General features: G+C 40.3%; 1 protein-coding gene across 1 annotated transcript in view; it reads right to left on the minus strand.

Moving 5' to 3' along the window:
* Positions 1 to 262: 262 nt before the first annotated feature.
* LOC124277145 (protein transport protein Sec31A-like) overlaps positions 263 to 27888 on the minus strand; it is a 34106-nt gene continuing 6480 nt past the window's right edge. Inside the window, exons 8-26 of the mRNA XM_046712800.1 lie at positions 27484 to 27595; positions 27029 to 27181; positions 25812 to 25943; positions 24198 to 24422; positions 23474 to 23546; positions 22978 to 23075; positions 20896 to 21008; positions 18323 to 18348; positions 13239 to 13417; positions 12296 to 12422; positions 11480 to 11628; positions 10558 to 10728; positions 10011 to 10371; positions 9513 to 9648; positions 8947 to 9023; positions 8654 to 8775; positions 7856 to 7993; positions 6669 to 6764; positions 263 to 4037 (exon numbers count right to left, since the gene is read on the minus strand). Coding sequence (XP_046568756.1) covers positions 3846 to 4037; positions 6669 to 6764; positions 7856 to 7993; positions 8654 to 8775; positions 8947 to 9023; positions 9513 to 9648; positions 10011 to 10371; positions 10558 to 10728; positions 11480 to 11628; positions 12296 to 12422; positions 13239 to 13417; positions 18323 to 18348; positions 20896 to 21008; positions 22978 to 23075; positions 23474 to 23546; positions 24198 to 24422; positions 25812 to 25943; positions 27029 to 27181; positions 27484 to 27595 — 2680 coding nt within the window. The 3' untranslated portion in view covers positions 263 to 3845. The remainder of the gene's footprint in view (positions 4038 to 6668; positions 6765 to 7855; positions 7994 to 8653; positions 8776 to 8946; positions 9024 to 9512; positions 9649 to 10010; positions 10372 to 10557; positions 10729 to 11479; positions 11629 to 12295; positions 12423 to 13238; positions 13418 to 18322; positions 18349 to 20895; positions 21009 to 22977; positions 23076 to 23473; positions 23547 to 24197; positions 24423 to 25811; positions 25944 to 27028; positions 27182 to 27483; positions 27596 to 27888) is intronic.

The raw sequence follows: 27888 nt of genomic DNA on the forward strand, positions 1-27888 counted from the left end.
AGTGAGTGAGTATGGCTTTACGCCGCTTTTAGCAATATTCCACCAATATCACAGCGGGAACACCAGATTTGGGCTTCACACATTGTACCCATATGAGGAATTGAACCTTGGTGGCGTGACGAGCCAACACTTTATCCACTAGGCTACCCCACCGCCCCTACCCCAAGGAGGACTTTTCAAGCAAGGTCCACTATCCCAAACCATTCCGCATCCACATCTGGTGTGCCCATTCACTTTAACACACAAAACACAATCCAGTTGATGAAATCGCAAGCAGTGATTTATTTAATTTCTTGGAAAGTTTTGTACACTAGAACCGGCTTACATGCCATATATCATAACACTTTACATTCAGATATAAGCTATACATAATTAAATAACAAGATCATGCAGAATATGATGATGAAGAGATGATAAAACAAAGCTGAAGTACACAGCTACACATAAATAAGACCTTGGCTAGCTGCAGGAAAACCAGTGCATGTGCCTATCAAATAGACTCAACATACTTCTCAATATCTTTAAAGGGGGTACTATACTTGGGCATTTTGGACTAGTGCAGTATTCAAATATTGTCTGTGCAATTAAGGTACTGCAAAACTGGTGTACATCTGGATTATTGGTTACAAGAGGAGGAAAGGACTTCATTCAATTTGATGAACATAGTTCCACATAGCACCATGATAATGCTGGATTAAATGAGTATGTTATAGAAAAGGGGTGTAACCATGTAGGGAGGCAGTACCTTGTGATTCTGATCATGATTTATCATGACAGTCATTACAGATATATAACATGATTTCAAATTAATGTCCGCATATGAGTATGTCCTGATAGTATACAAAACAGACCATGTTATTGAAATTTTAGAACATGTAATGAATGATTTGGTTGCAAAATTGTAAACATTCCGAGTAGAATTTGTCAAGTCAGTGGCAGTATACCATACTCCAATATGCACAATAGGTCTGAAGGAATCAAAATGTTCCAAATATTGTTCTATTATTAATTTTCTGGAGTGTCTGAGACCGAGATGGTGTTTTAACTCCAGTCTAGACAGTATCCCAGTCATAACAGTGTGTGTCAGCTTCATGTGCTGGGATATCACTGATGCAGGTCTCGGGCACTTGCCAAAACTCTTTACATGAACTTTAAGCAACCACTCTCACTTAATATAATCCTTGATGACACGAAATACTAAAGAGCCACAGTTGAGAACAGGATCCCAAGCTAGCTAATGGATGTTGATTTAAAGAATTAAGAAACAGTTGAAATGTTGCAAAAGAGATCAAGTCATGTAATCTTTTTTGGCAATTGCACTGAAAGTTTTGATTTTTAAGGTTAAGAGAGTTGAATATGTTTTAGCTTGAAAACAATTGATACATTAAATATTGAAACTCAAGTACTATCACCAACACAATGATGACTTAATGATTTAATGCATGAAAACAAGGTATTCCAATGATAACATGTACATATAAACATCATCATGATGATAAATTTTGCACCATATTTCACATGACATAATTTTGAATGCGAAATTACAATTCATAATCAATATATATTGAAGAACAGTAATATCATCTCAATATTCAAGAATCCAAAGATTGTGTAAATATTGGTGACAGTGCCAATCTCAGTGCACCCACTGCCAGAAAATACAAAGATATACTAATTTAACTCTAAGTGCGCCAGAAGAAAATGTGAAGTGAGGTTGAAAAATATATTCTCTCTGATGAGATATGCTATAGTGGCACAGGATAAATGAATCATAATATATCTCTCACAATCTCAGTCATAATCTCAACACTTGATTATTTCTTCCATGAAACAGTGTTTCAAAATGAAAGTCAAACAAAACAAACTTCAAAACAGTTTTCTTTGGGCTGAAGGCAAATGAACAAACTACTAGCATAACAAACTAAAACTAAAACAAAAACAATACTGTTTTACTAATCATTTGCAACGTATCAAGATTTTGATGACCGATTTCACAGACTCTACAACTTCCATTCACAGAACACCATACAGAAAGGTAGTTCAGACACTCATGACTAAGCGGGAATGCACACCCATATTCAAAAGAGAGGGTTCCATGTGACTGCATTTAATTATCTACCTATGACTCTTGAAGAATGTTACATACATGAGGGTTCACTGATGTACTGATGTATTATGACTTAACACCATACCACACATATCTACCCATGTATCCATTCACATCATGAGTAAACCAGCCATGAGTTCCACTGGCAATCTTTACTTTATGCTGATCACAAAATATCGATCTGAGAGCATAATACTGACAGAACAAGCCCAAATACATTATCATGATTGTAAAACTCAAATTGTAAGATGGCAACAACCTCTCACAGACCAGGATGCACAGACGCATGGAGAATTTCATAAAACATACAAATGAAATATCACACACTGTATCTATTAGGATTCAAAGGTAAGTCAGTGAGTTGGGTTCAACAACGCTCTTAACAGTATTCCAGTTGTATCACTGCGTGTCAGCTCCAAGTGGATTCAGAGGTTGGTGGTAGAGGTAGAGATAGATGCATCACGGCAACCCCAATAAGCATGGTCTATATGTACTCTTGTGTCTATCACTAGGGATGTACAGAATGGGGTCGTTCTTGTACCAAACAAGGCAAGTTCACTACAACATTCAAGCAATCACTGAAAACAAGCTGACTGTGCTTTGTACATATATACAATGTTTACAAAATCCTCTCATTCTATTGGTACAGGGCACCTTGAAACGTCACATACTGGTAACATACATCTTAACCTGAATAACATTATTTCCAGAACCTTCACTTACAGGTTGTGGTATAGCCAGACAAGGGGGATAACTGATATCTAAAGGATGTGCTCGACCAGTCCTCCATCCTAATACAACACTGAGGATACCACTAGGAACAATAAATGCAACTTAACAGTACATCCTTATACATCATACTCTTGGAATATTATAACATAACATTGTCAGTAGTGTTACGCAAAGGAACAGTGAAGAGATGCTACTTAAGGTAGTGGACCATCCACAGTGTGCACCCATCACCACATCAACCTTGATTTTTACAATCAACAATCGGTGTTCAAACTGCAGCTTGGTCTAAGATGAATACAGGACTGACATTGCCTATTAGAATCATTGGGAGGTGTAGCTTTAAAATAACAGACAAAAACATTTCGTTAACTAGAACTGGATTGCTTTCAACACTTTATGTCATCAGTCCTGTACCCTGTTGAGTCTGCAGGGTTTGAGCAGCACACTTGGATCCTGGAAGGTGCTCTGGCAGTAAGTGAATCTCAGGATCCCCAACAGCTTGGATTATTAGACTAGGTGTATGAACAGGAACTCTTTGTGCTTGATCCCAAGCACTGCATCGTGTGCTGATATCAACATATAGAGTGCCACTCTAGATCCTGATACTGGCGTGTACTATATACAGTACCATCCAGATCCTGGTACTGAGGAGGGCTACTATATACAGTACCATCCAGATCCTGGTACTGAGGGTGGCTACTATATACAGTACCATCCAGATCCTGGTACTGAGGAGGGCTACTATATACAGTACCATCCAGATCCTGGTACTGTGGGTGGCTACTATATACAGTACCATCCAGATCCTGGTACTGAGGAGGGCTACTATATACAGTACCATCCAGATCCTGGTAATGAAGCAGGCTACTATATACAGAACCACCCAGATCCTGATACTGAGGAGGGCTACTATAGTACAATCTTGACCCTGGAACTGTGGGTGGCTACTATATACAAAACCACCTCCACCTACTAATCACACACCAGGTACTCTGTTCATCATATCTTAACCCTGGACGTAGACCTGCAGCTGTGCAGCAGACTGGATGAGAACCTTGATTCCGGGCATGAAGCTGCTGATCTCAGAGAAGTTGCCCTGGCTGATCATCTGGGTGTAGACGCCGAGGCTGGCATTGTAGTCGTACTGTTGTACAGACTGGATGATCTGGTGCAGGCCCATGATCACATTCCCAGACAACTGAAACATAGCATGCAGAACAGGTCAGGTCTCCAGAAGTATTTGTAGCATGCAGTAACAGTAATGTAAATAATTCAGTCACCACTGTGAAGAACAGGTCTCTTTCATGCTCATCAGCAAAACAATATGGCCTTGGGCTTAGTCATTCATAAAAGTGACAATGGGACATTGTGAAGAATCTTTTTCCAGCAGGAAAAGATCATAAGATGACATTATAAAAGACACTCCCTTTACTGAAGATATTGGTTAACATTTAACATCTCACTGGCATTATATTCAGTCATATAACAGTCATATAACACCCACTGATGACATGAACATCACAAGTAGCATCAGTGAGAGCAGTTATACTGCAAAAAATAGGAGCACGTTTGTATTTAGGTAGCAAGAGTGAGTGTATAAGTATTAAGTGCAGAAAATATGTGTTCTGGGTTTGTATGCAAAGTGTGTACGTTTTTGAGTATTTAATATGTGTATAAAAATGTGCATGTATATGTTTAAAAGTAAGAATGAGAATTTTTGGTTATGACAGTGTGAAACTAACGGAGAGATTTTATGAGGGGATTCAGTTGATTAGGCTAAGGCAAGTCGGGTAACTCTAGATGGGTGACTGAGAAGCACATAGGTGAGAGGCAGCTGTGCAGTGAGAGTGTCTCACAAACTAGATTGAATGACTGGACTGATTTGGAAGGTCAAACAAAATGGTATGTACTCTAACTTATTCTTATATCTATTTATTTGGGTAGCATTATGTTAATTTGGTAATTGTGTAGCTTTGTCAGTGAATGAATGTCAGCCATTTACTGTGTGTTCACTGTGTACTGAAACTTGTGATCCCTTGTTTTGTTATTTCAGTAAATCTTCAAACTTCAAACTTCAATCTACCAATCTTCATATTCACCATATAATCATGAGGAATTAAATTTGAGGAATTTACATTTGTTTTCAATTGGATTTTTGGAAAAGAAAACTAGAACCCTCATAATGCTATCAGTGGGCATGAGGGGTTTGGATTGTGGAGTCTGTAACCCCTAGTGTACACTACACAACCCTGTGCATTTAAAAGAACCCACGAATCCGTTGGTATATGACCAGATGGTGGCCACATGAATATGTGCATACACCTAGTTGCGGGTACAGCAACGTGCAGTAAAACTTGGACAAAGTACCTTGACTATGTGTCCCAGTCACAAGACCAGTGATCAGGCTAACCATACAATGACACTGGCCACACCCATGCCACCAGGGCACAATGATGTAACATTCACCTTGTCGGACAGACATTGGTTAATGTAACCTATGTAACCCGTAATGAACTACTTAACCCAGAGTCAACATATACATGGATTGGGTTTAAGCTTCTCTCTTATAGATCAATGCACCAGTTTAATCAGTTAACCAACTGAGACACAGCATAAGGACTCCGAGCCGATATGTTCAGCGCCAGACAGGGGAACAACTAGTACCATCTCTCAATGTCCTTTGGCCTGAAGCAGCCATGAGTGGTACCAACTGATGTCACTGAATGATACTCCTTCTGGTTTCCTCTTACACCCATATTTTGGGCCTATCCAACCATTGTTTACTTTAAAACCCAAAATATGCAATTAAGTTCAATATGTAATGACAGAGTTTAGTTTAAGCTTCACTCGGCAATATTCCAGTTATTTGGCAGCGATAATTAAATAATCGTGTCCTGACCACACAATCCAGTGATCAACAACATGAGCATCTATCTACGCAATTAGGATACGATACTATCTGAGTGAGTAAGTGAGTTTAGTTTTACGCCGCACTCAGCAATAGTCTAGCTACATGGCGACGGTCTGTAAATAATCGAGTCTGGACCAGACAATCCAGTGATCAACAGCATGAGCATCGATCTGCGCAATTGGGAACCGATGACATGTGTCAACCAAGTCAGCGGGCCTGACCTCCCAATCCCGTTAGTTGCCTCTTATGACAAGCATAGTCGCCTTATAAGACAAGAATGGGTTGCTGAAGACCTATTCTACCCCGGATCTTCACAGGTTAGTTCAATTTGTAAATATCAGTAAGTAAATTAGATAAAAATGCATTTCATGTACACTATATCAGTGTTCCACAAAAATCTGACTATTTGAACCTGTTACAGAAGATAAAGAATTCTGAGTGGGTGGATGTTGTTTTACGCCCCAGTCAGCATAGCTTCATGTTATATAGCACAAAGGTCTGTAAATGGTTAAAGCATTGCTTCCTGTTATATAGCACAAAGGTCTGTAAATGGTTAAAGCATTGCTTCATGTTATATAGCACAAAGGTCTGTAAATGGTTAAAGCATAAGGCACATGAGTGTTTGATAGCATGTGAAAGAAACGTAACCACTTGATCCTCAGCAGTTGGCCCTTAAGACACCATGGGGTACCAATATGGTCCTGGAATCACCACCATGACCAAGGGGGTTAAGATCTACTTCTTGTTTTACAGCAATATTCCAGCTGCATCAACTACCTGTAAATCATAAGCAATGTCCAACGCCTTTAGGGTAAATTGATGCTCGATCGGCCAAGTCTGATCATATGATAGAATATTGTCGCCTCTTACAACAAGCAATAGATCTTGTGGACCTAACGCGAGATGCTGGTGTTAAAAGTTTGCCCCTGGCACACAGTGGGTGTGTCTCACCTTGGACTTCTGAGGGGCCTGGGAAGCGGGCATGTTGGGAGGAGTCATGGCAGTATATTGTTGCTAAAGGCGGCAAGCGTGGGAGAAAACAGGATGAGTTAACAACATAAATAGGGAGAACTACTCCATGCATACTGTCAGTCCACCAGACCTTCCTGTAGGTAATGCTTCTCTGATTTGCTGCTTCCAAAACGCTAGCATTGGCATCAAGTTTGCTGTTTAACGTTGTTAGGTTATGAATTTCAGCAATTTAATCCCCCCTGTACAACCAGTATTGGTTGATGAAGACCAATTCTACAACTCAATGTCTTGAGGGGGTGCATTTTGTCGTCAGTAACCATGGCAACAATAATTTGCAAAAGCCTTTAGAAGAATATATTTCTTATGGCTAAAATGGATTAAAATGGAAATTCTTTCACATCAAGGAATGTGATTATTAGTATGGAGTAAGAGCAACATGCAAAATCTGTCCTACCAACTACATACACCAAGGAAACATATTTCTTATAATTGACGCATGATTATTCTTTCTTTAACCTCAAGTCAAAAGCTGAATCATCTGTTTTCAGCCTTAGTGTCATTTTCTTTAATTTTGAAAATATGATAAAATGCCAAATGGTCCAGTTATGTTACCATGGTTACCATTAATTAACAGTATGCATACAGGTTCACCATAGAGAAAAACAAAAAGAGACTGGTGACCAAAGACCACGTCAATTACTTCAAAATACCATTAACATTGCTCAAGCTGTATGATGGAGTGATCTGTAATTATCATTGTTACTGCTTGCAGTCATGGTAGTAATATAATGAACATGTTAGAATCTGTTATTCTGAGGAAAATTCATGCATAAACATTACATCTTTTGTGAGCTATTAGTAAAATTAGTTAACAGATACACATTTCAAGCATGTGACTGCCATGGGTGGTTATGATGGTCACTTTAACCAATGGTTCTCAAAACAGATAACGACAACATCAGAGAAAGTTACAAAACAACTCCAGTGTGAAGCACATCTAAGAGAGAACTGTATGAGAGGAGTTTACAATATCAATCTGCACAGATCTAAAATGTCATTGAAATTACATCACAAAGCTGAAGAATCTTTTACTTCTCATATACAAGAGCAGGCATGTTGCATAATCCACTCACCTCTGGAGGAGGCTGGTACTCCTGTGGGTTGTAGAAGTTGAAGTTCATGGGGGCACCGGGTGGGGGCTGCTCATTACCGGCAGGGCCCCCATACAGGGGGGAGGTGATAGCAGACTGAGGGTCATACTGGGCAGTGGGCTGGCAACATCAGAGGGTCATGTTTTACACGACATTGTTAATTTGATCAAAACTATTTCAAATCAATAACCTTCAATTTGCCAGGCAAAAGTTAATCCTTGCTAAGAGAGAATTTTTATCCTACAAGATTTGTGTCCTAGTTACATAATAAGAGTTACTGCCCAAGATGGTTTCAGAAGAGGCTCCAGTTTCATGTAGGCAAACTGTTCAAATGATTTTGATATTTACTCAAGGAAGTCACGTGACCACACAAGCACATCAATGAAATCAACTGGAGTGTGGCCTCCAATATGATCGGTCGGATTGGATCACAGAAATGGGCAGGATTTTACATGATTACATGATCTCTCTGCATGTACAAATACAAGAATAAACAGACTGACAGAAAGGAGTAAGAAAGCTTACCAACAACTTTTGTATAACAGTGACACAATGTTGATAAACATAATTTCAGATTTTGGGTAGGCATTTATATTTTAACTTTTGATCTCTTAACATATTCTTTCCAACCATTCCAAGAATATACTACTCAAAACAGGTTGAAAACCCTATTCCTTCATATTTCCTAAGAATCGGCTGTTCTTAATGTCTTTTCGGTAGTACACATATGATGCAGACATTCAACCATCTTGTTCTATACACCTCTCAGAGGGTACCTACCTGCTTCTTGGAGGTGATAAGAGGGGGGTCGTTCCAGGCTGTATCAGACTTTACATCCTGGTAGGAGGGCATCTTGGGTATTGACTGGGGGGCAGGGTTAGAGGGTGGAGCATATGGAGCACCTGTAAACAGCAAGCAAACCACACTGAAGAAACTGAAAAATTGTACAAAACTATTTGCCTAAACCATGGTAAGAAATTACAGAAAAACAATCTCAACCTATGTGATTTGTTACATCAAATGTTGACATCTGTTTGGTAAGAGTTAGAGACTATCAGGCCTGAGTTGCGCACCTGGGGTTGATGTGGGATTGTAGTAGTTGGTTGGTTGCACTGTGCTGGGCTGAGAGGCAGCCCCTCCAAACTGGCTCCTGAGGCAAAGAGAAGGGACAGTATTAGACAATAATACTCACTGAAGACATGTCAGAAAATTACTAGATTACTAACAACACCACCTTCTTCTATCGCAGACTCAGTGGCGAAATATGTCTAATACCTTACTTCAGCAATACTAGCAGCTAGTTCATGAATTACAGATGAAGTGTCATGTAACAGTTACCATGGTTACCAATGTATCAACATTAGCTGATTAGATGAGTGGATCCCCCACTTCTGATGGTTGATGCAGTCGTCAATATTCACCATGGGGGGGGCAAGGACACAAAACAAGTCCCATCAGGCCTTTGAAATGATCCCTCCCCAAGGTCTCACCTCTCAGTACCATCTTTTAGTATACAGTGATGATTCTAATAGCTCTTACTAGAGAAACTCAGTGCCATCAATAAACGTCAATGAATCAAACTACTTGATTTCCAATCCTACTAAGAACACATGGGGTTAAGTATCACTGTATTACTTACGGTTGACTGAACCCTCCCTGGTTGAACTGCTGAGCCTGTGAGAAGTTAGGCTGCATGTAGTTGCTCTGTTGGTAGCTTTCTATGCCATAGGCTCCGGCAGATGATGGGTAAGCTGGGTACTTGTGAGACAGTGGGCCTGGAATAAAGAAATCACACAATACTGGTCATCATTTGATGGTATTGCTTATCACTGCCATTCTTAAGATGCATTCATTCTCATTTGCTTTGAATCAATGAGTGAGTGTTTGAATGCAGTAAAATTTTAGGCACATCAGCAATATTTCAGCCACCTTGTAACTGTAACAACATTCTTCATAAACAATACATATATTAGATAAGATAAACTTGTCAGTGTAGGATCTTATATATAAACTAGAAAACCATAATAGAAGGACAAAAGTCTCATGTCCAACTTCAACTTCCCTCTTCCATCATTTCAATCTCATCCCAAATCAACATGAAACACGACAATCTTCAAACTGGCACTACAAGTTGTACCTTTAGAGGCTGGTGCTGCAGCTGCGCTGACTGCCGGCTGTGGTGTGTATGTGCTCTGTGTGGACATGGGGCCGTTGACGGAGGCATACTGTCCCTGGTTCTGGTAGTAGTTGCTGCTGGGGGTGGTCGTTGTCTGGAAGTTACTGCGAGCCTGGGCCTGGTACGATGAGGCCTGCCGCTGTCCACCACGCTGCTGCTGCTGCTGCTGCTGCTGCATGCTGGCTGGTTGAGCTGCCTGGGGCTGCCGGCTGCCCTCGGGGAGGATATTCACCTTAGCAAAGGGGAATGCTGGTGCCTGGATCCCGGGGATGTTCTGTCCAAATGCTTTAAACAGCCTGTCTTGGAGGACTTGGAGGGAAGGCTGGAACAAAGAGCATGCTTGTCTAAGTCTGTCACTAAATTAAGAAATCTCTTAGGAATGAGTGAGTGCATGAGTGAGTGAGTGAGCAAGTGACTATCGGTTAAAACTGCATCAGCAATTTTGCAGCTATTCGCAGCGATGTTTCAAGAAGAAGATGCCCTATCTTGATGATAAAAGGTGACGAACCTCATTAGCATTGCGGAGGTAGCCTATAGCAGTGAAGATACTGCCCTGGGCCGCCAGCATGTCTGAGTACTGACTCAGCCTCTCTGCCAGAGGGCCACTGGGGATCTCCGGCGCCTTGCCTCGCGACACCTCAACAGCCTTCCGCAGCGTCATGATCTTCTCCACCAGGTCCTGAAACACAAGCAGGTCATCCTTCACAGAACAGCAAAGAAGGTCACAATTCATACAAAATCATACTTAAATGAGTTGAAACAATGAAAACACAAATCCACTTTTATCTGTGTTTGAGGGTATCAAGCCTGGATAATAACTTTGATATCTACACAATGGTGCCACTCAAAACCCCAGGCAGTGACGTTGTGTGCCCTCTAATTTCATTAGATCGTTAAGTAGTCACATATGCATCTCATCCTAAGACGTGAACACAGACCTTATTCTGAACAAAGTGGCTTTGCCAAAGGAGACACCAATGGAGCACATCAGTGTACATTAGGTTTACCTTCATCCCGGCTCTGTACACAGTAACCTTGGTCACATAGTGAGTGTGTGAGTTTAGTTTTACACCAAACTCAGCAATATTCCAGCTATATGGCGGCAGTCTGTCACTTTTCGATTCTGGACCAGACAATCCAGTGATCAACAGCATGAGCATCAATCTGCGCAATTGGGAACCGGTGACATGATTGTGTCAACCAAGTCAGCGAGCCTGACCACCCGATCCCGTTAGTCGCCTCTTACGACAAACATGGGTTACTGAAGATCAATATTCTAACCCAGACCTTCACGGGTATTGGTCACAAAGCAATCTGCCAGTTCTTATACAGTAACCAAAGCATCCTCTTAAAAGCTAGCATATAGGACTGCATAGATGCTAAGGACCCATAACTGCCCAAGGGAATCCCCACAAAGTGAAGCAGAATACCTGTAGTGCGAGCGGAGCATTGTTGTTCTCAGTGTTCCGCACCCAGTTATCCACCAGCCTCTCCACGTTCCCCGAACACACATAGCACAGACTGGCGTACAGAGACAGCTCTCCCTCCCTCTCAACCTCCAGCCGCGTGGCCAGGGAATCTGAACAATACACACTAACATGGGAAAGCTGGCAAAACTGTACAGCCAATAAAAGCATATGATCAACAGATACGTGTGGAAAAAGAAACTGCACAATGTCTTTGGTATTTTAATGACTAAAATGGCATTCCAACTCTAAAACAATGAGGACACCATGGTTAAGACTCATCTTAAGGGTGAAAGAGATGAATCTGCCTTGATGCATGTCATCAAAGTCCACTATACTTCATCTTAGGGGACCATTTGCAAATGTTACTAAAAGCTATATAATTGATCTGGAATATCTTAATCCATCAAAGTCTACTTTGCATAAAGACAGACTACCAGCATGTGCCACACACTGTTTGAGTTGGTTGGGTTGAACAGAGTTTTGAATAGAATTTCTTAAACATTTACAAATTTGTGCACTGGCACTTTACCAAACCCTTGAAATCTAGGGAGAACTTACATTTTTTTAATCGAGAAACAAAGGCATTGTGAGTTTTCAGAAACAATTAGGCCTCAAACAGAACTTCATCTCAAGGAAGCCACTGAACCCAGCAAAACAATGAGGTCAGAATCCTCCTTTACTGGCATTTCTGTCTGTTGGTGGCTATTCCCAATACCTGATTTATCAATCACAGCTGTAGGGTGATATGTCAGTTTCCTGAACACGTTCATGACTTACCACACAGGGCAGCAAATTCTTCAGCAGAGGAGTATGTGAGGATGATTGCCAACGCCTGCTTCCAGTTGTCTAGGTCGCAGGTCTCTACTATATGTGCCCAATCGTGTGTGACTATCGAGGATATAAGCTGCAAAACAACACGACCATACAGAAAACCAACAGATTCAGTTATCAGTACATCATGGATGGATACAGTGAGTGAGGAAGTATAGTTTTACATCACTTTTAGCATTATTTCAGCAATATGAGTGAGTGAGTATGGTTTTACATCACTTTTAGCATTATTTCAGCAATATGAGTGAGTGAGTATGACTTGTTTGAGTGGCATTTTAGAAGTTGAGACGTACAATATGGAACAAGTTTTTAAGGATAACAACTTCTTTATTTCATGAGTGCGACGTTTCGATACAGATTCTTGTACCGTTGTCAAGCAAGAGTGCTCACGTCGAGTGAGTATGGTTTTACATCACTTTTAGCATTATTTCAGCAATATGAGTGAGTGAGTATGGTTTTACGCCGCTTTTAGCAATATTCCAGCAATATCACGGCGTGGGACAACAGAAATGGGCTTCACACATTGTGCCCATGTGGGAACTCGAACCCGGGTTCAGCAATATGAAGATGGGGAACATCAGAAATGGGCTTCACACATTGTACAAATTGGGTAATCGGTGTGAATGCTTTAACCATTGGGCTACCCCACCGCGCCTGGACGGATACAAGAATCTTGCTTTCTTTGAATACATCATTATATGCACATGGAACAAAGAAAGAAGAAAAGCTGACATTATCACTGACTTGACACAATAGGATGAAGTGAAGAAAGTTGACTACACTCAATGTCACTTAAAGTGAACCATTAGATCACATAAATAATTTTATTCTCTCACATATCTAATACTTCTTACACCTGAAGTGACAAATGTTGAAAACATTCACTTACCCTTCCAAGATTACTCTTATTTTTCTGAAAGTATTTCTTCTGTGTTCGACTGAGGAGCTCAGGTCCGCCTGCAATGGCGAGTAAAATTGCCTCGGCCATCTTGTTCTCACTGAGACACATCTCGACGGCCGCCTCAAAGTTGCCTGTCAGCAGGGCCTGAGTCATTAGACCATCCGCATCTGAACAAATTGACAGAAATAAAACAGTCATCAATATCCACTTCTACATTATATACTTCATCTGAGAGAGTTAGAAACAAGAGACATAATATTAATTCTGCTTGGCAGTTATAAAACTTGATTGCATGTTCACCACTTACTGGCATGCTCAAAATGCCATCAATATGCATAATCCAGAAAATCAACAAAGGTGAGGTGAAATTGGGTTTTACGTCGTGCTTGAGAATATTTCGCTCATATGACGATGTGCATGCATGTGTATGTGTATGTGCGGATGCTTGTACTAGCCCAGACTGAAGCTGGTTATATAGTGCTAGCCCACTGAGATACCATTCCGCGGTGAAGCATGAATACCCCACTCAAACACATTATACTGACTCCAAGCCGACCAGTCGTTGTTGTACCCATTAATGCCGAGCGCCAGGCAGGGACCAAGTACCATATTTTAACGTCTTTCTGGTATGACGCGGTCGGGGATCGAACCCGCGACCTTCCGCTCTTCAGAAAATCAACAAAAGAGCCAACAAGAACCATGTTAATACTTATACCCTGTTGTGTGACATGGGGATTCCATGTTAGCTAAATCCAAAACTACCACTGAATGAATCAAGTCTGGACCTGACAATCCAGTGATCAACAACATGAGCATTAATGTAATTTTTGAGTAAAATTGATATTTTATACTTATCCTGACTCATGCTCTTTTGCTTGTCTCCTTCCTCTTGCGAACATAGTGGAACACTTGTATCTCCCTAATTGAAGTTCCTTCAATGTAAAATCACTAATTAGTACACCACGAGTTACCTCCCTTCCACAAGCTCTTATGAACGGGAGCAGTAGCCCACCTCTACCCATGTGCCTCACTCTCTCCTCATATACTGGGCCCAACATTTTGAATTTACAGGAAATCCAAAGTGTTATTTGGGGAGGATGGGAGGGCTGACCTCATGAGTCAGGATAAGTATAAAATATCAATTTTACTCAAAAAATTACATATTTTTCCTTATCCTGACTCATCTCTCTTTACTTGTAGAATCCAACAGGCGGAGGTGGGAATATATAATACTTTGGATTTTAATAATTAGTGATTTGAACTGTGATGATTGTAATAACCCTATGAGAACTTCATAAAGGCATTGAACTGATGAATTCCTGCTGCCAGCTTATCAGCTGCCATATAGAGTTATTACAATGTACTTATTATGATAAGTATATATAATATTAATACAATGCTTAAGACTAATAGACTTAAGCTTGTTAATATCTTAGTATAAACTCCTTAGAGTTTGTTAGCTAAAATACTTTAAGATATAAACATAGCACTAAGCTTAAAATATGATTAATTTTAAGCTAATTATATAATAACAAACCTCTTTAGGGTTTGTTAGTTAAAATATTTATATGATATAGACAGTGCTGAGCTTAAGATATGAATAAGCTTAGCTATATATATAACAGCAAACTTTGTAGAGTTTGTTAGCTAATACATTTTACAATATGAGTATAGTATTGTGCTTAAGATATAATTATCTTAAGCTACATATATAATAATAAACTTAGTAGAGTTTGTTAGCTAATATATTTTTTACAATATGAGTATAATACTGTGCTTAAGATATAATTAACTTAAGCTACATATATAATAATGAAACTTAGTATAGTTTGTTAGCTAATATATTTTTACAATATGAGTATAGTACTGTGCTTAAGATATAATTAACTTAAGCTACATATATAATAGCCAAACTTAGTAAAGTTTGTTAGCTAATATATTTTTACAATATGAGTATAGTACTGTGCTTAAGATATAATTAACTTAAGCTACATATATAATAGCCAAACTTAGTAAAGTTTGTTAGCTAATATATTTTTACAATATGAGTATAGTACTGTGCTTAAGATATAATTAACTTAAGCTACATATACAATAGCCAAAAACTCTGTAGAGCTTATTAGCTAATAGATTTATAATGTAACCATAGTACTAAGCTTAAGATATGATTAGACTTAAGCTAAATGTATATAGCAAAAACTCCTTAGAGTTTATTAACTAATATACTTTTATGTTATAAACATAGTACTGAGCTTAAGATATGATTAAACTTAAGCTATATATATATAATAGTAAAACTCCATTAGAGTTTGATAGCTAATACATTTTATTATGTTGATTTAGACCTAGTATTGAGCTTAAGATATGAAGTAAACCTTAAGCTAAATATATAATAACAAAAACCTTTTAGAGTTTTAATAGCTAATATACTTATATGGTATCAACATAGTATTGAGCTTAAGATATGAAGAAACCTTAAGCTACATATGTATAGCAAAAACTCCGTAGAGTTTGTTAGCTAATACATGATATAATGTAACCATAAAGCTTAAAATATGATGAAAACTTAAGCCCAATATATAATAGCAAAAAACTCTTTTAGAGTTTTGATAGCTAATATACCTATATGCTATAAACATAGTACTGCGCTTAAGATATGAATAAGCTTAAGTTACATATATAATAGCAAAAAAACTCCATAGAGTTTGTTAGCTAATACATGTTATAATGTAACCATATTGCTTAAGATATGATGAAACTTAAGCCAAATAGCAAAAAGCTCTTTAGAGTTTGTTAGCTAATATAGTTATATGATATAAACATAGTACTGAGCTTAAGATATGAATGAGCTTAAGCTACCTATATAATAGCAAAACTCCATTAGAGTTTGTTAGCTAATGTATTTTTTACAATATGAGTATAGTACTATGCTTAAAATATACTTGACTTAAGCTACGTATATAATAGCCAAAAAAAAAAACTCTGTAGAGTTTGTTAGCTAATGCATTTATCATGTAACCACTGTGATGATAAAAAAGCGAGCTTAAACAAATTATATATAGCATGAAGCTATTTAGTACTGTTATAAGATAAGTAAAATCTGTAAGATTGACTTATCTTCTCCGAGAACTGTCAACTGTTGTGCAAGGACCATGGGATCAGAATTGGTGGATACCTGAGATGTCCTCGGTGGTGATATCTCTCAGATAATGGTTGGCAACCACCATATCGGATCTACAGTAATAAACCCTCCATTATTTCAAATAACATTTGTGTAGATGAAATTGTAGAAGTTAGGGCTCTAATATCAAGAGTATTAAAAGCTCATGGAGGGTCAGGATTAGGTCCATCTGTCTTGTATGCACGTAGTATGACAGTTCTGATCCAAGCGGAGATATAGTGCATTGAGACTACACTCTAAGTAAGTTGATGATAGAGGAAAAAAATCTGTTGTATTTTTCTTCCTGTTTGGTTTGGTGGAGATAAATTTACAGTGCTCTTGCTGGCCAGCGTGATAGCATCATCGTATCATGGAGTCCAAGTATGTCATCCAGGCATGTTCATAAACCTCACTTGTGAGGTGTTGTAGCACTATATTCATATCCCCAAGTTGAGTGCATTGAAACTTCCGTTTATTCTCCAAACAGAAACTTAGTAGGTTTACTAACCATCTAGTTGTGTTAGTAGCTTGATGATGAAATTCAGGTGTAGTCTGAAGCGCTGTGGATTTGATCCACTTGTATCACGTCGTCTAGGTAAATCGTTCGCGTGTCCTTGGCGATGTATGTCTACAACCGGGAGTTTGTGTCCTCGATGAACTTTATGTAAAATGCATGACTGCTGTGCCCTTGTCTAAACTTGACAGGGGAGGTCTCTAACCTGAAGAAAGCAGCCTAATCATGAAGGTTCAGGTTAACTGGGCTGTAAGGAGGCTTGCTCGTTCATTGATATAAAGTTGTCACTTGCAACCTATGTCTTGAACTGTGAACTATGCTCGACCTCTGTGTAGAGGCGTTGTTCATCGGGGTCCAATCAGAATAAGGCATTTTGATTCTGTAGAATTGCCAGCTGTGATGTCACCGTGTAGCAGGAAAAGAACCTTGTATAATATAGTGCCGTCGTTGATATTAGAACAATCATCGGTCTTCATCGTAACTTCCCAGTTACCCGAAACGTGACCACGTGTTTGAGATTAATGGTAAGCTTGTAGCGAAAGCTTCGGCTGAAAATACCTTGCTCTGTAATATTAAATGCTGGGTAGGTTATTTTCCTGGCTGTCGTGAAAGTACTTCAGTTTTGAATATAATTCCGACTTCTTTATATATAAAGGTACAATAACTTGTAAGTTGTCAGCTTGTAGACTGTATACATGAATGTATAAGTCATAATTGTAGAATTAAAGCTGAATTTGTTGTACATATTTCTTCTCAGAAATGTTGGCGATTATGAGTTATACTACGCTGTAACAAGGCTGCTGTTCAATTCGATATTGAATTGTCTGCAGATATCGCGTAATAGTCGCATGTAGATAATAATCGTAATCGTCGTCGGGATTGCATATACTAGCAATTTATACGGAATAGTTGATTTCTGTGAAGATCTATGAAACGTCGTTGACAAATTAATACAGCGGCGTTCTGTGTTGTAAATAGCCTGTGCAATTGTCTTCGCGTGGGCTTATAGGCGACATCTGGCATACAGTTGATAGACAACTTATGCGATGTCTTGAACGGACTGAGGAGTAGCTATATATGGCCAGTGGCTGGTATATGGAGACCTTGGAGAGACTTCCTCGGTGAGCGCCGAGACTTCCGCGAAGCTCTCGAAGTATCCCTTCTAGATCTACTGGTGAAGTAGACTTGGAGCCACTTAGCCTTGACCCTCGCCGAAGGTATCGAGAATCAAAGTCCGATTAGAATATATATATATATATATATATATATATATATATATATATATATATATATATATAAGGCTTTGCTTGAATGGCCTCTGTGTTTAACAGGATGTGGGGGTCGGCCTTACTCCTCAGCGGCGTCCCCTTGTAGCTGGTGAGGCTCTAGCTCCTTCACTTGAGGCTGCCTGGGACTTGCTGGTTCTGCATAAGTAGGGCGAGTGGATCATCTTATCATTTTCAGAAGTGGAGTGTTCACGAAATCTGGTGATAAGTGTCTCAATGATCGTTCTAGATCTATTTAGGCCAACGAACATACGTCTCGTCATGGATTCAACTGAACCAATTTACGATTGTAGTTCTTATTGTTGATATCGATGATCAACTTGTAGTTTTCATCGATGTCTTAAGCCTTGAAGAAGGGGTCCATGTTGTAGCGTGGAAAACTTCTGAAGTGAAAAAGTTCGGCAATTATGGTGTCTGAACTTTTGTGGCTTTATGGGATGCTATGTCTAGATTCTGTGCTACCGCGCGCAATCGGGTTCGTCGGAGGTAGGGTGATAGCATCTCGCGTCGTCTTCCTTCATCAGGTATGTCTGCGTCGTACTGCCACTCTAAGAAGGTGATGTAGACTTGTGCAGACTTGTGTGGTAACCTGTGAAGCGTCGATGTGGTGATGTGCGACGAGGAGATCGGGAGACTATTGACAGCCCATGAAGCTCTTGAGTAGTCCCTTGACTCTGTTAAATGGCGATCTATATTGGTGTCCTTCGAGTGCCTTCGCGAATGCCTTCATGAACGCCTTCACCGAGCGCCAGCGACGCCATGAAGCTTCCTCTGCGTTGATTGCTGGGGAACGGCGATTTGAGCTTAGCGAAGGCTTCCGTGAGGTCTGGTGGCTGAGTCTGCATCTAAGGATGAAGCGAGGAATGTGATGATCTATCCGCCCAGCGAAGGCCTTCGCGAAAGGCTGTACATCTGGGTCGCCGTCCAAGGTGGTCTGCGACTTCCTTCGCGAAGGCTGCATCGTCTTGGCTGCTCGTTGACTGGAGGTGCCTCTAGAGTGTTGTCTAAGTTGGAGCCTTCGCGAAGGCTCGTTACTCTGGGCTGGCTGCTTCTCCAGTCTGTAGTGACCCTCCATCACGACCATGATTTGCCCGTGAGTAGCTTCGTCTGGGATGGTCTGCGACGAAGTAGTCGGTGCCATCTCTGCGCTGTTAGTGGTGGGGCCCTCAGGTAAGTCGTCTGACATCAGTGTAGAGACATCAGGCTGCATGGCGATCTCTGCTGATGTCATTGTAGCTGTCACCGGTGGCTACTTGTCTCATCGTCGAGGATGATGATGGGCTGATCATCGTAGAGGCCAAGTTCAGCGGCTGGAACAATCTCGGTTGAAAGTCCTAGTAGACTTCGTTGAATTCCCCTCAGAGGTCGGCGCTGCCCTGGGGGTCGCGAAGTCTCTGCGTTGAGTGTTGGTAGCGGCGGGACCCTCAGGAAGATCATCGAATGTTGATCTAGCGCTGACATCACTGTTGCCCGACATCAGTCATTCTTTGATGTACATCAGGAATGATGATCGGCTGATCATCATACAGGCCCAAATCTGCGATGAGAACAATCTCGGCTGAGAAAGTTCTAGTAGACTTAGTTGAATACCCCTCAGTGCTGACGAAGGGATGTCTGGGGAAGCAGGGCGCTTCTTGGAGGCGGCGGACTCGTCCACGCCTCTCCACCATTCTAGCGAAACCCAGGCGGGAGGGGGAAACCAACAGCAGTAGACTGGCGAGGGGTTCAGGTGTATCAGTCATGCTAGACTCTGCATCGTGACCTATCTGCTGCGCGTCTCAAACGCCAAAGTAATTATTTATTAAAGGTAGAATTGGATAAATTAGTATCGCAACTGCAACGTGAATCACATGAAACATGGCCAGTACAGCTAGGGCATATTAAATGCGGATCAGCAGCAGAATAAAAGCGTAATGTGCAACAGTACAGAATTTTTATCAACGTAATCCCACTGCAACAGCTTACGGCGTCCCGTGCATAAACAGTAGAAACACGACTAAATATCAATATATAATTGTTGAAAGATACTAGCTAAACCTCTATAGATCTCTATCACGAGGGTAACTAACTAAATATAATCAAAGGATATAGTGTGTCGGAGACACAGGCGCTCTCACGTCCAGCTCACTGGGCGAAGAAGGAGAGAGTGAGGCACATGGGTAGAGGTGGCGCCCTCGTTCCCGCGCTTGTGGAAGGGAGGTAACTCGTGGTGTACTAATTAGTGATTTTACATTGAAGGGAACTTCAATTAGGGAGATACAAGTGTTCCACTATGTTCGCAAGAGGAAGGAGACAAGCAAAAGAGCATGAGTCAGGATAAGGAAAAATAATATATACATCTTCTCAAAACTATGTAGATGAATAAGGCCATAATAAATTATTACATTACAATATCACCCCTTTCCATGTCATAAATCATGCTATCACAAATGACTACTGATAACAGCACTGTCATGCTTTTATTCTTAAAACTTAAGTTAAAAAAACACACACCAAGTCTTGAGAAGCATTCAAGCTTCACATTAATCAGTTCTGTAACAGTTACTGAAAAACCCTAATCAATTTATAGTGGCCTTTGATACAAGTAATGAAAAAGCAGTAACTGCAGGAGGAAGCTTGAGAATACATGCATGGTATCACATAACACAATGAGCATGAAATTTTTAATAACAATAATACAACTACACTAAAACTAAAATGTGTAGAGAAGTGTAGTGTGAATGGACACGTCCTACCTTTGACCCCACACTAGGAGATGCCTGTCCACTAGCCATTGGTCCAGGTACTGTTAGAGAATCCTGGAGAAGACAGGAACCCAGTCTAATGAGTTAGCAGAACCAAGAAGTACCCGCTAGGTAACACAGGAACCCAGTTTTATCAATTACCAGTATTGAACCAAGAAGTAGCTAACACAGAAACCCAGTTTTATCAGAAATCAGTTCTGAACCAAGAAGTAGCTAACACAGGAACCCAGTTTAATCAGTACTAAACCAAAATATAGCTAACCCCGGAAAAAACCAGTCTACTCAGAAATCAGTTCTGAACCAAGAAGTAGCAAACACAGAAACCCAGTCTACTCAGTAATCAGCACTGAACCAAGAAGTAGCAAACACAGAAACCCAGTCTAGTCAGAAATCAGTGCGGAACCAAGAAGTAGCAAACACAGGAACCCAGTCTAGTCTGTAATCAGTACTGAACCAAAACGTAGCTAACAGAGGAACCCAGTCTAATCAGCAAGCAGTTGCATGTTGTTTTACATGGCTCTCAGCAATATCCTAGCTATATAGTGGCAGTCTGTGAATAACTGGGCCTGGAGCACATATTCTAGTGGTTGATATTATGGTCAGAGTGCAATGTTCCAAATCTAAATGGTGACTTAATACCAGGGTGCTTTGGACCTATTCTAACCTGTAATCCCCCATAGGAACAATAATCAGTATGGAATCAAAGAGTACCTGACACAGAGTGAGCTTTGTTTTACGCCGCACTCAGCAAAATTCCAGCTATATGGCGGACCTGACACAGAAGCTTAACAAAGACAGCCTTAGGTGATTCTAAATATCCCCATTTGCAAACGTCAATTCTGACAATTAAAATTCTAATAAATGTGATGAAATGATAATGGGGTGAATTTGCACAGCAATATATACTGGGAAGAGCAAAATCACTACAAAAGATAAACAATTTATCAAATGCTTCTTCTGTTAACATAAACATGAGTGGGCCATTTTACGATTTAAGCCGTAGCTGTTTACTGATAAGATGAAACTATATCATGCTTATGGAAAAGACCAACAAATATTACAGTTTTATCTTTAGTTTAAGACCTACTAGAGGATGTAATTGCTCTTCAGAGGAAACATTTTCAAACATAAATCAAAGCTGGCACATGCTGTTAACAATGGTTAAAGCAATTAAATTTCATGTGCTACCAAATTAATCATTAAGGCAGAAGAAAATACATTACACATTCAAAATGGCATAAAGCCACTGTACATAAATACTTGTTTGATATTTACTGATATATAAATACTAAAAAGAAGAAGCGGTATTCAAGCAAAGAATAAGAAAGTATACTACTCCACTACTGATAGGGATAGATGTTTTCTTATGTCAAATATACATATAATCCCTATTAGGACAGGGGTGGAAATAACTTTAAACTTGCTAGTGTTCTCCAGTACAGTGGCACATGTAAAATCACTTGCCGTGATAATTTTTCCACTATACTGACCGATTTTCTTATTCATTTTTTAAATAAACAACATAATTAACATTGGAAAATGAACTGGAGACCGGTACAGCATGATATACAAATTTGCTTGCCCGACAGAAATAAACACTGGACTGGGACGTCGGGCAATGGGTTATTTCCACCCCTGTAGGAGTTGAGTAATACAGTATATTCGGGAAAGGAATAATCTAATGCATATATATAGTTATGGGGCAGGCCAACTGTAGTTGGTTGGTTGGTTGTTTAAAGCCACACTCAGCATTATTCCAGCTATGTGACGGCGGTCTGTAAATAAGTCAGGACCAGACAATCCAGTGATCAAACACCATGAGCATCAATCGGCTGGGATACGATGACATGTGTGAACCAAGTCAGCGAGCCGGACCACCCAATCCCGTTAGTTGCCTCTTACGACAAGCATGGGTTACTGAAGACCAATTCTAACCCAGCCAACTGTAACATATACATCTTAGTAACAGGACACTTGGCAAAAACGAAACAAAGACAAAGCAAGGCGGGATTATGAAACATACCCCTGCATCCAGCATAGACATTTTCTGGGCAAGTTCGGAGGCATCTATACCCTGGTTCCGTGACAGTGCAGCATCTGTGCCTGTGTGTTCAACAACCTGAAAAGTAGACACAGGAGATGCAAAGAATGAGCTTCCACATACACCAATACAGGTCAATTACATCATGGTTTGACATTCAACAGCCATGCACCATGTTTACATTAGCTACCAAAAATGATACGAATCTGAAGAAATCATGTTTCCTTTTTCAAGATATTCCTTTTCAGAATGTGTGCTTCAATCTGTGTACAGCTAATCATGGCTATTGCATGACAAATCAGACAAGTCAAAGTTTAGGTAAACACAGTTACAGTACAATTATCACAGCAATAGCCTCCTGGAATATTTTGCAACTGAAGCCTTGGCCTGGAAAGATGTGAGTTAAGACGGTTGATAAAGCTACACATGCAGTTTTCAGGACTTCGCATAGGCAGTTAATCATGTTTGGTTCCTTACCTTTTGGCAAGTTCATTTTGATCATATCCTAAAAGCTGCAGGAATCTTGCTCTTGGCTCCTTTTCAAAGTTTACCTAGAAATAAAAGGAAAATAATAGCTAAAGAACATTTATTGTATTATCTTACTTTGTCTTTTTGATTAAGTGTTGTTTTGGTTTTGTTTAGAGCTGTAATACATACTTTCACCTTTTAAATGACAGTTTTGCTGGAATTAGCTTTCAAAACAATCCCCAGATCATTTGTTTCACAAAATCTTATTACATGTTAGCAGTAAAGGAAACAGTATGGATATGACTTTACTCCAGCCATAGTGTGACAGAGAACTTCAAGCCCCACACATTGTACCAAGGCAAACAAAAACTCTGGTCTTTGGCTTGGCAAGTCAATACATAAAGTGAGTGAGTGAGTGAGTTTAGTTTTACGCCGACACTCAGCAATATTCCAGCTATATGGCGGCGGTCTGTAAATAATCGAGTCTGGACCAGACATTCCAGTGATCAACAGCATGAGCATTGATCTGCGCAGTTGGGAACCGATGACATGTGGCAACCAAGTCAGCGAGCCTGACCACCCGATCCCGTTAGTCACCTCTTACGACAAGCATAGTTGCCTTTTGTAGCAAGCATGGGTTGCCAAAGACCTATTCTACCCTGGATCTTCACGGGTCCAATACATAAATCATGAGCTAGAAAGCCATCCACACTTCAGAGGATAGTGTTGCTTACCCTGAGGAAGTTCCACAGATTCTCCTGCATGCCGTCTCCAGCATTGGCAGCCTTCATGGCACAGAACTCGAGAAACTGGTTGTTGTTCAGTGCTGTCTCCAGCTGGCCAGACCGTGTCAACAGTTCCGTCTCTGTCACAACCTGGCTGATGAACACCTGTTTCGGGATGGACTGTTGAGGGTTCTGAGGTTTCAGATGATCAAAACTGACTAGCTTGCCACCAAACTGAAAAAAGAATAATAGTATTGAGATATACACTCAAATCACAGTACAAATAGCGAGTGAGTGAGTCTAGTTATACGCCCCTTTTAGCAATATTCCAGCAATATTCACTGCGGGGGACACCAGAAATGTGCTTCACACATTGTACCCATGTAGGGAATCGAAGCCGGGCCTTCGATGTGATGAGCAAACACTTTAACCACTAGGTTACCCTACTGCCCCATACAAATAGTGATAAGACTGGTAAATATTTTTGGGCATTGTAATGAGTCTGTTAAATGTAGAAAAAACATGATAAATGGAATACACATGGAAATATTAACCAACAATATGATGAGGTATTAAGAGTAACAAGCTAAGGTGACATAACCCCCCGCCGCAAATTATCAAACTTAGAGAGTAATGAAAGTGAAGGTCGTAGTTTAAGATGAAGTTAAATGTCAACAAAAACATGACAAGTCAACCTCTCTTGATATCTTGCTCTTTAGGTGTTTAAACACACACATATTTTCAAGACTGACTTTGACCTTGACATGAATGTCATAGTGTATGAAATATGCAAAAATAGTACTAAAGAAATTGCTTATTGAAAAACATTTAAGGGAAGTCTTGAAAGTCTGAAGAAAATCCAGTGAACCGTTCTTGAAATATCCTGCTGACAATTCAGATTAACATGCTGAAATCTTCAAAGTGTCGCTGTGACCTTGAAAATTAAGTGAAATTGACTGGGCCCTGCACCTTCCCTACATAAAGCTTGGTTTCAAATATGAAGACAATCCAGTGAACGGTTCTTGAGATAGCTTAACATGCAGGTTTACATGCTGAAATCTTCAAAGTGTCGCCATGACCTTGAAAATTATGTCAAGGTCACTGAATAGACTGGGCCCTGCACCTTTCCTAGATAAAGCTTTGTATTGAATATGAAGAAAATCCAGTGAACGGTTCTTGAGATAGCTTAACATGCAGGTAAAACGTGAAAGTCCCCTTGTGACCTTGAAATGAAGGTCAAGGTCACCAAACCTGACTTGGACCTTTCTTATACTGTGATGAACCTAGGTACCAAATATGAAAAGAATCTAGAGAACGGTTCTTAAGATACTCCAATTCGTACGTACGTCGACGGACAGAGCCTAATACTATATCCCCCGCTTCGCGATAAACGCGCGGCGGGGGATAAAAATAAAAAAGTTTTGGTAAAAAAGATACAGAGAAACTTCAAAACAAAGAATAGCAAATAACAAAGTGAATCTGATCATATGTGTATCACTGCAGCACCATTCCACATACCAATGTTCATACCAGAATCATATAGTAAGAACATAGATCAATCAACATAATCGATCATTACTACAGTAATGCTAATGGGATGAATCATGGAAACACACTACTCACAGCAAAGGAAGCACCGACAGGTTTACGGAGCCACTTCGGGGGCTTCTGTAGTGGGACGACCTTCTCCTCCTCCTGGGTCACATGGACAGGGGCCTGGGAGAATGGCTCCAGTCCACTGAATGACTCGGCTACCTGGAATCAGAACATGGTGATCTTGTACCTGTCCTTGAAACAACTTTACTCAGGTGTATGAAAGAGATCACTTCATTAGTGAACACCCCTGCAATCAATACTGATAATTCCACCACCATCTGGCGAGTCTAGTTGAGCAGTCAGCTGTGGAAAACCCTGGTGTTCATAGTAATCAAACTGGTTTGTAAATGTGAAGATGTGTCTCAGTGATCTGCAGTTTCTGTGCCCTGCTGTCAGTCTGCCACATGCAACAACAACAGAGCGTGACAGCCCACATTCCAGCTGTTCTGGACCCCTGCATTTTCATCATAGACAACAGCTTTCACTTCATTATTACACATGCTCATGCTCACCATACCTGTTAAACAAACTATTTGTCTTCAAAACAAATGAGGAAGTCAACTAGGAGCTATTGGAGGATATCTGAAAATGTTTGTCTGAGGCTTAACATTAGGCAGGATGATAACAGCCTGTAAATAATTTAGTCAGGACCACACAATTCAGGTGATTGATAATGTGAGCAGCAATCCACATGATCAGCTGGACTGACTGACTGAGTTTGGTTTTACGTCGCTTTTAGCAATATTCCAGCAATATCACAGCAGGGGACACTAGAAATGGGCTTCACACATTGTACCCATGTGGGGAATCGAACCCGGGTCTTCGGTGTGACGAGCCAACGCTTTAACCACTAGGCTACCCCACCGCCCCTGATCAGCTGGATAGTGAGTGAGTTCAGTTTTACACCGCTTTTAGCAATATCATAGTGAGTGAGTAAGTTTAGTTTTATGCCACTTTTAGCAACATTCCAGCAATATCATCAGAACACCAGAAAAGGACTTCACACAATGTACCAATGTGGGGAATCGAACCTGGACCTTCAGCGTGACGAGCGAACACTTTTACCACTAGGCTACCCCACTGCCCCAGCAATATCATCAAGGGGAACACCAGAAATGCACTGCACACATTGTACCCATGTGGGAATCGAACCCGGGCCTTCAGCGTGACTAGCGAACACTTAAGCACTAGGCTACCCCACCGCCCCTAGCTGGTCTGCCCTTAGCACACTGTCACATACTTACTTTGTTGCTGGGCTGGATGGGGTGCCCTCCTCCCATGAGAGAATACACAGTCACATGACCATCAAATGATGAGCTGGAGATAAGGGAGGGATTGCGTGGACACCACTCTACATCAAAACTCCACTGATTCCTTGTCGGTAACTCGTATACCACCTGGAACATAAAACCTAATGACACTACTACAACACAATATAAAAGGCAAGAACTAGTAACACAAGTTCCTTAAATATATCCAAAACAATTAAACCTCATCAAGAAAAGACTTGGAATCTGCAAACAATCATAAGGATGTATTCTTACGTCAGAAACCAAATATTTTGCTCAAAACTGAATTGCATGGGTTTTTAACATGACGTTTCAGAGTCTAAAATTTGGTTTGTACTTCATGCTATATTTAAAAAATCCTTTGCAGATTGCAAATGACTATGGAGATGTTCACAATAATATCACATCACCTCTCCACCCTGAACATTGGAGTTAGGGTTCCAGCACAGGATGCGGTTGTCTTTCCCACACGACAATAGCAGGTCAGGGTCTCGTGGGCACCATGACATTGACAATATTCCTCTGAAAGAAATATACATCATTAGTATTTACCATTAGGCCTGAAACTACACAATGCATTTTTTAAAACCAAGTTGTCCCTGAGGTTCGTTCCTTAAGTATTTGAATCAAGGGATGTCCAAATCTTTAACTTGTGAATATACAATATATGACCAGAAGCCCTGGAGAAATTGAGAGAGGATGGGAGAGAATCACATCTCAGTGGCACAAAAGTGAGGTTCATAGAATTCTCCAGAGTAATCGAAACTCCCACGTGAGAGGCAACTTCAGTGTATTCACACATCTGGGTGGTAAGT

The sequence above is a fragment of the Haliotis rubra genome, unplaced genomic scaffold, assembly GCF_003918875.1.
Source record: "Haliotis rubra isolate DU_JTF1 unplaced genomic scaffold, ASM391887v1 Scf219, whole genome shotgun sequence".
Lineage (NCBI taxonomy): Eukaryota > Metazoa > Mollusca > Gastropoda > Lepetellida > Haliotidae > Haliotis > Haliotis rubra.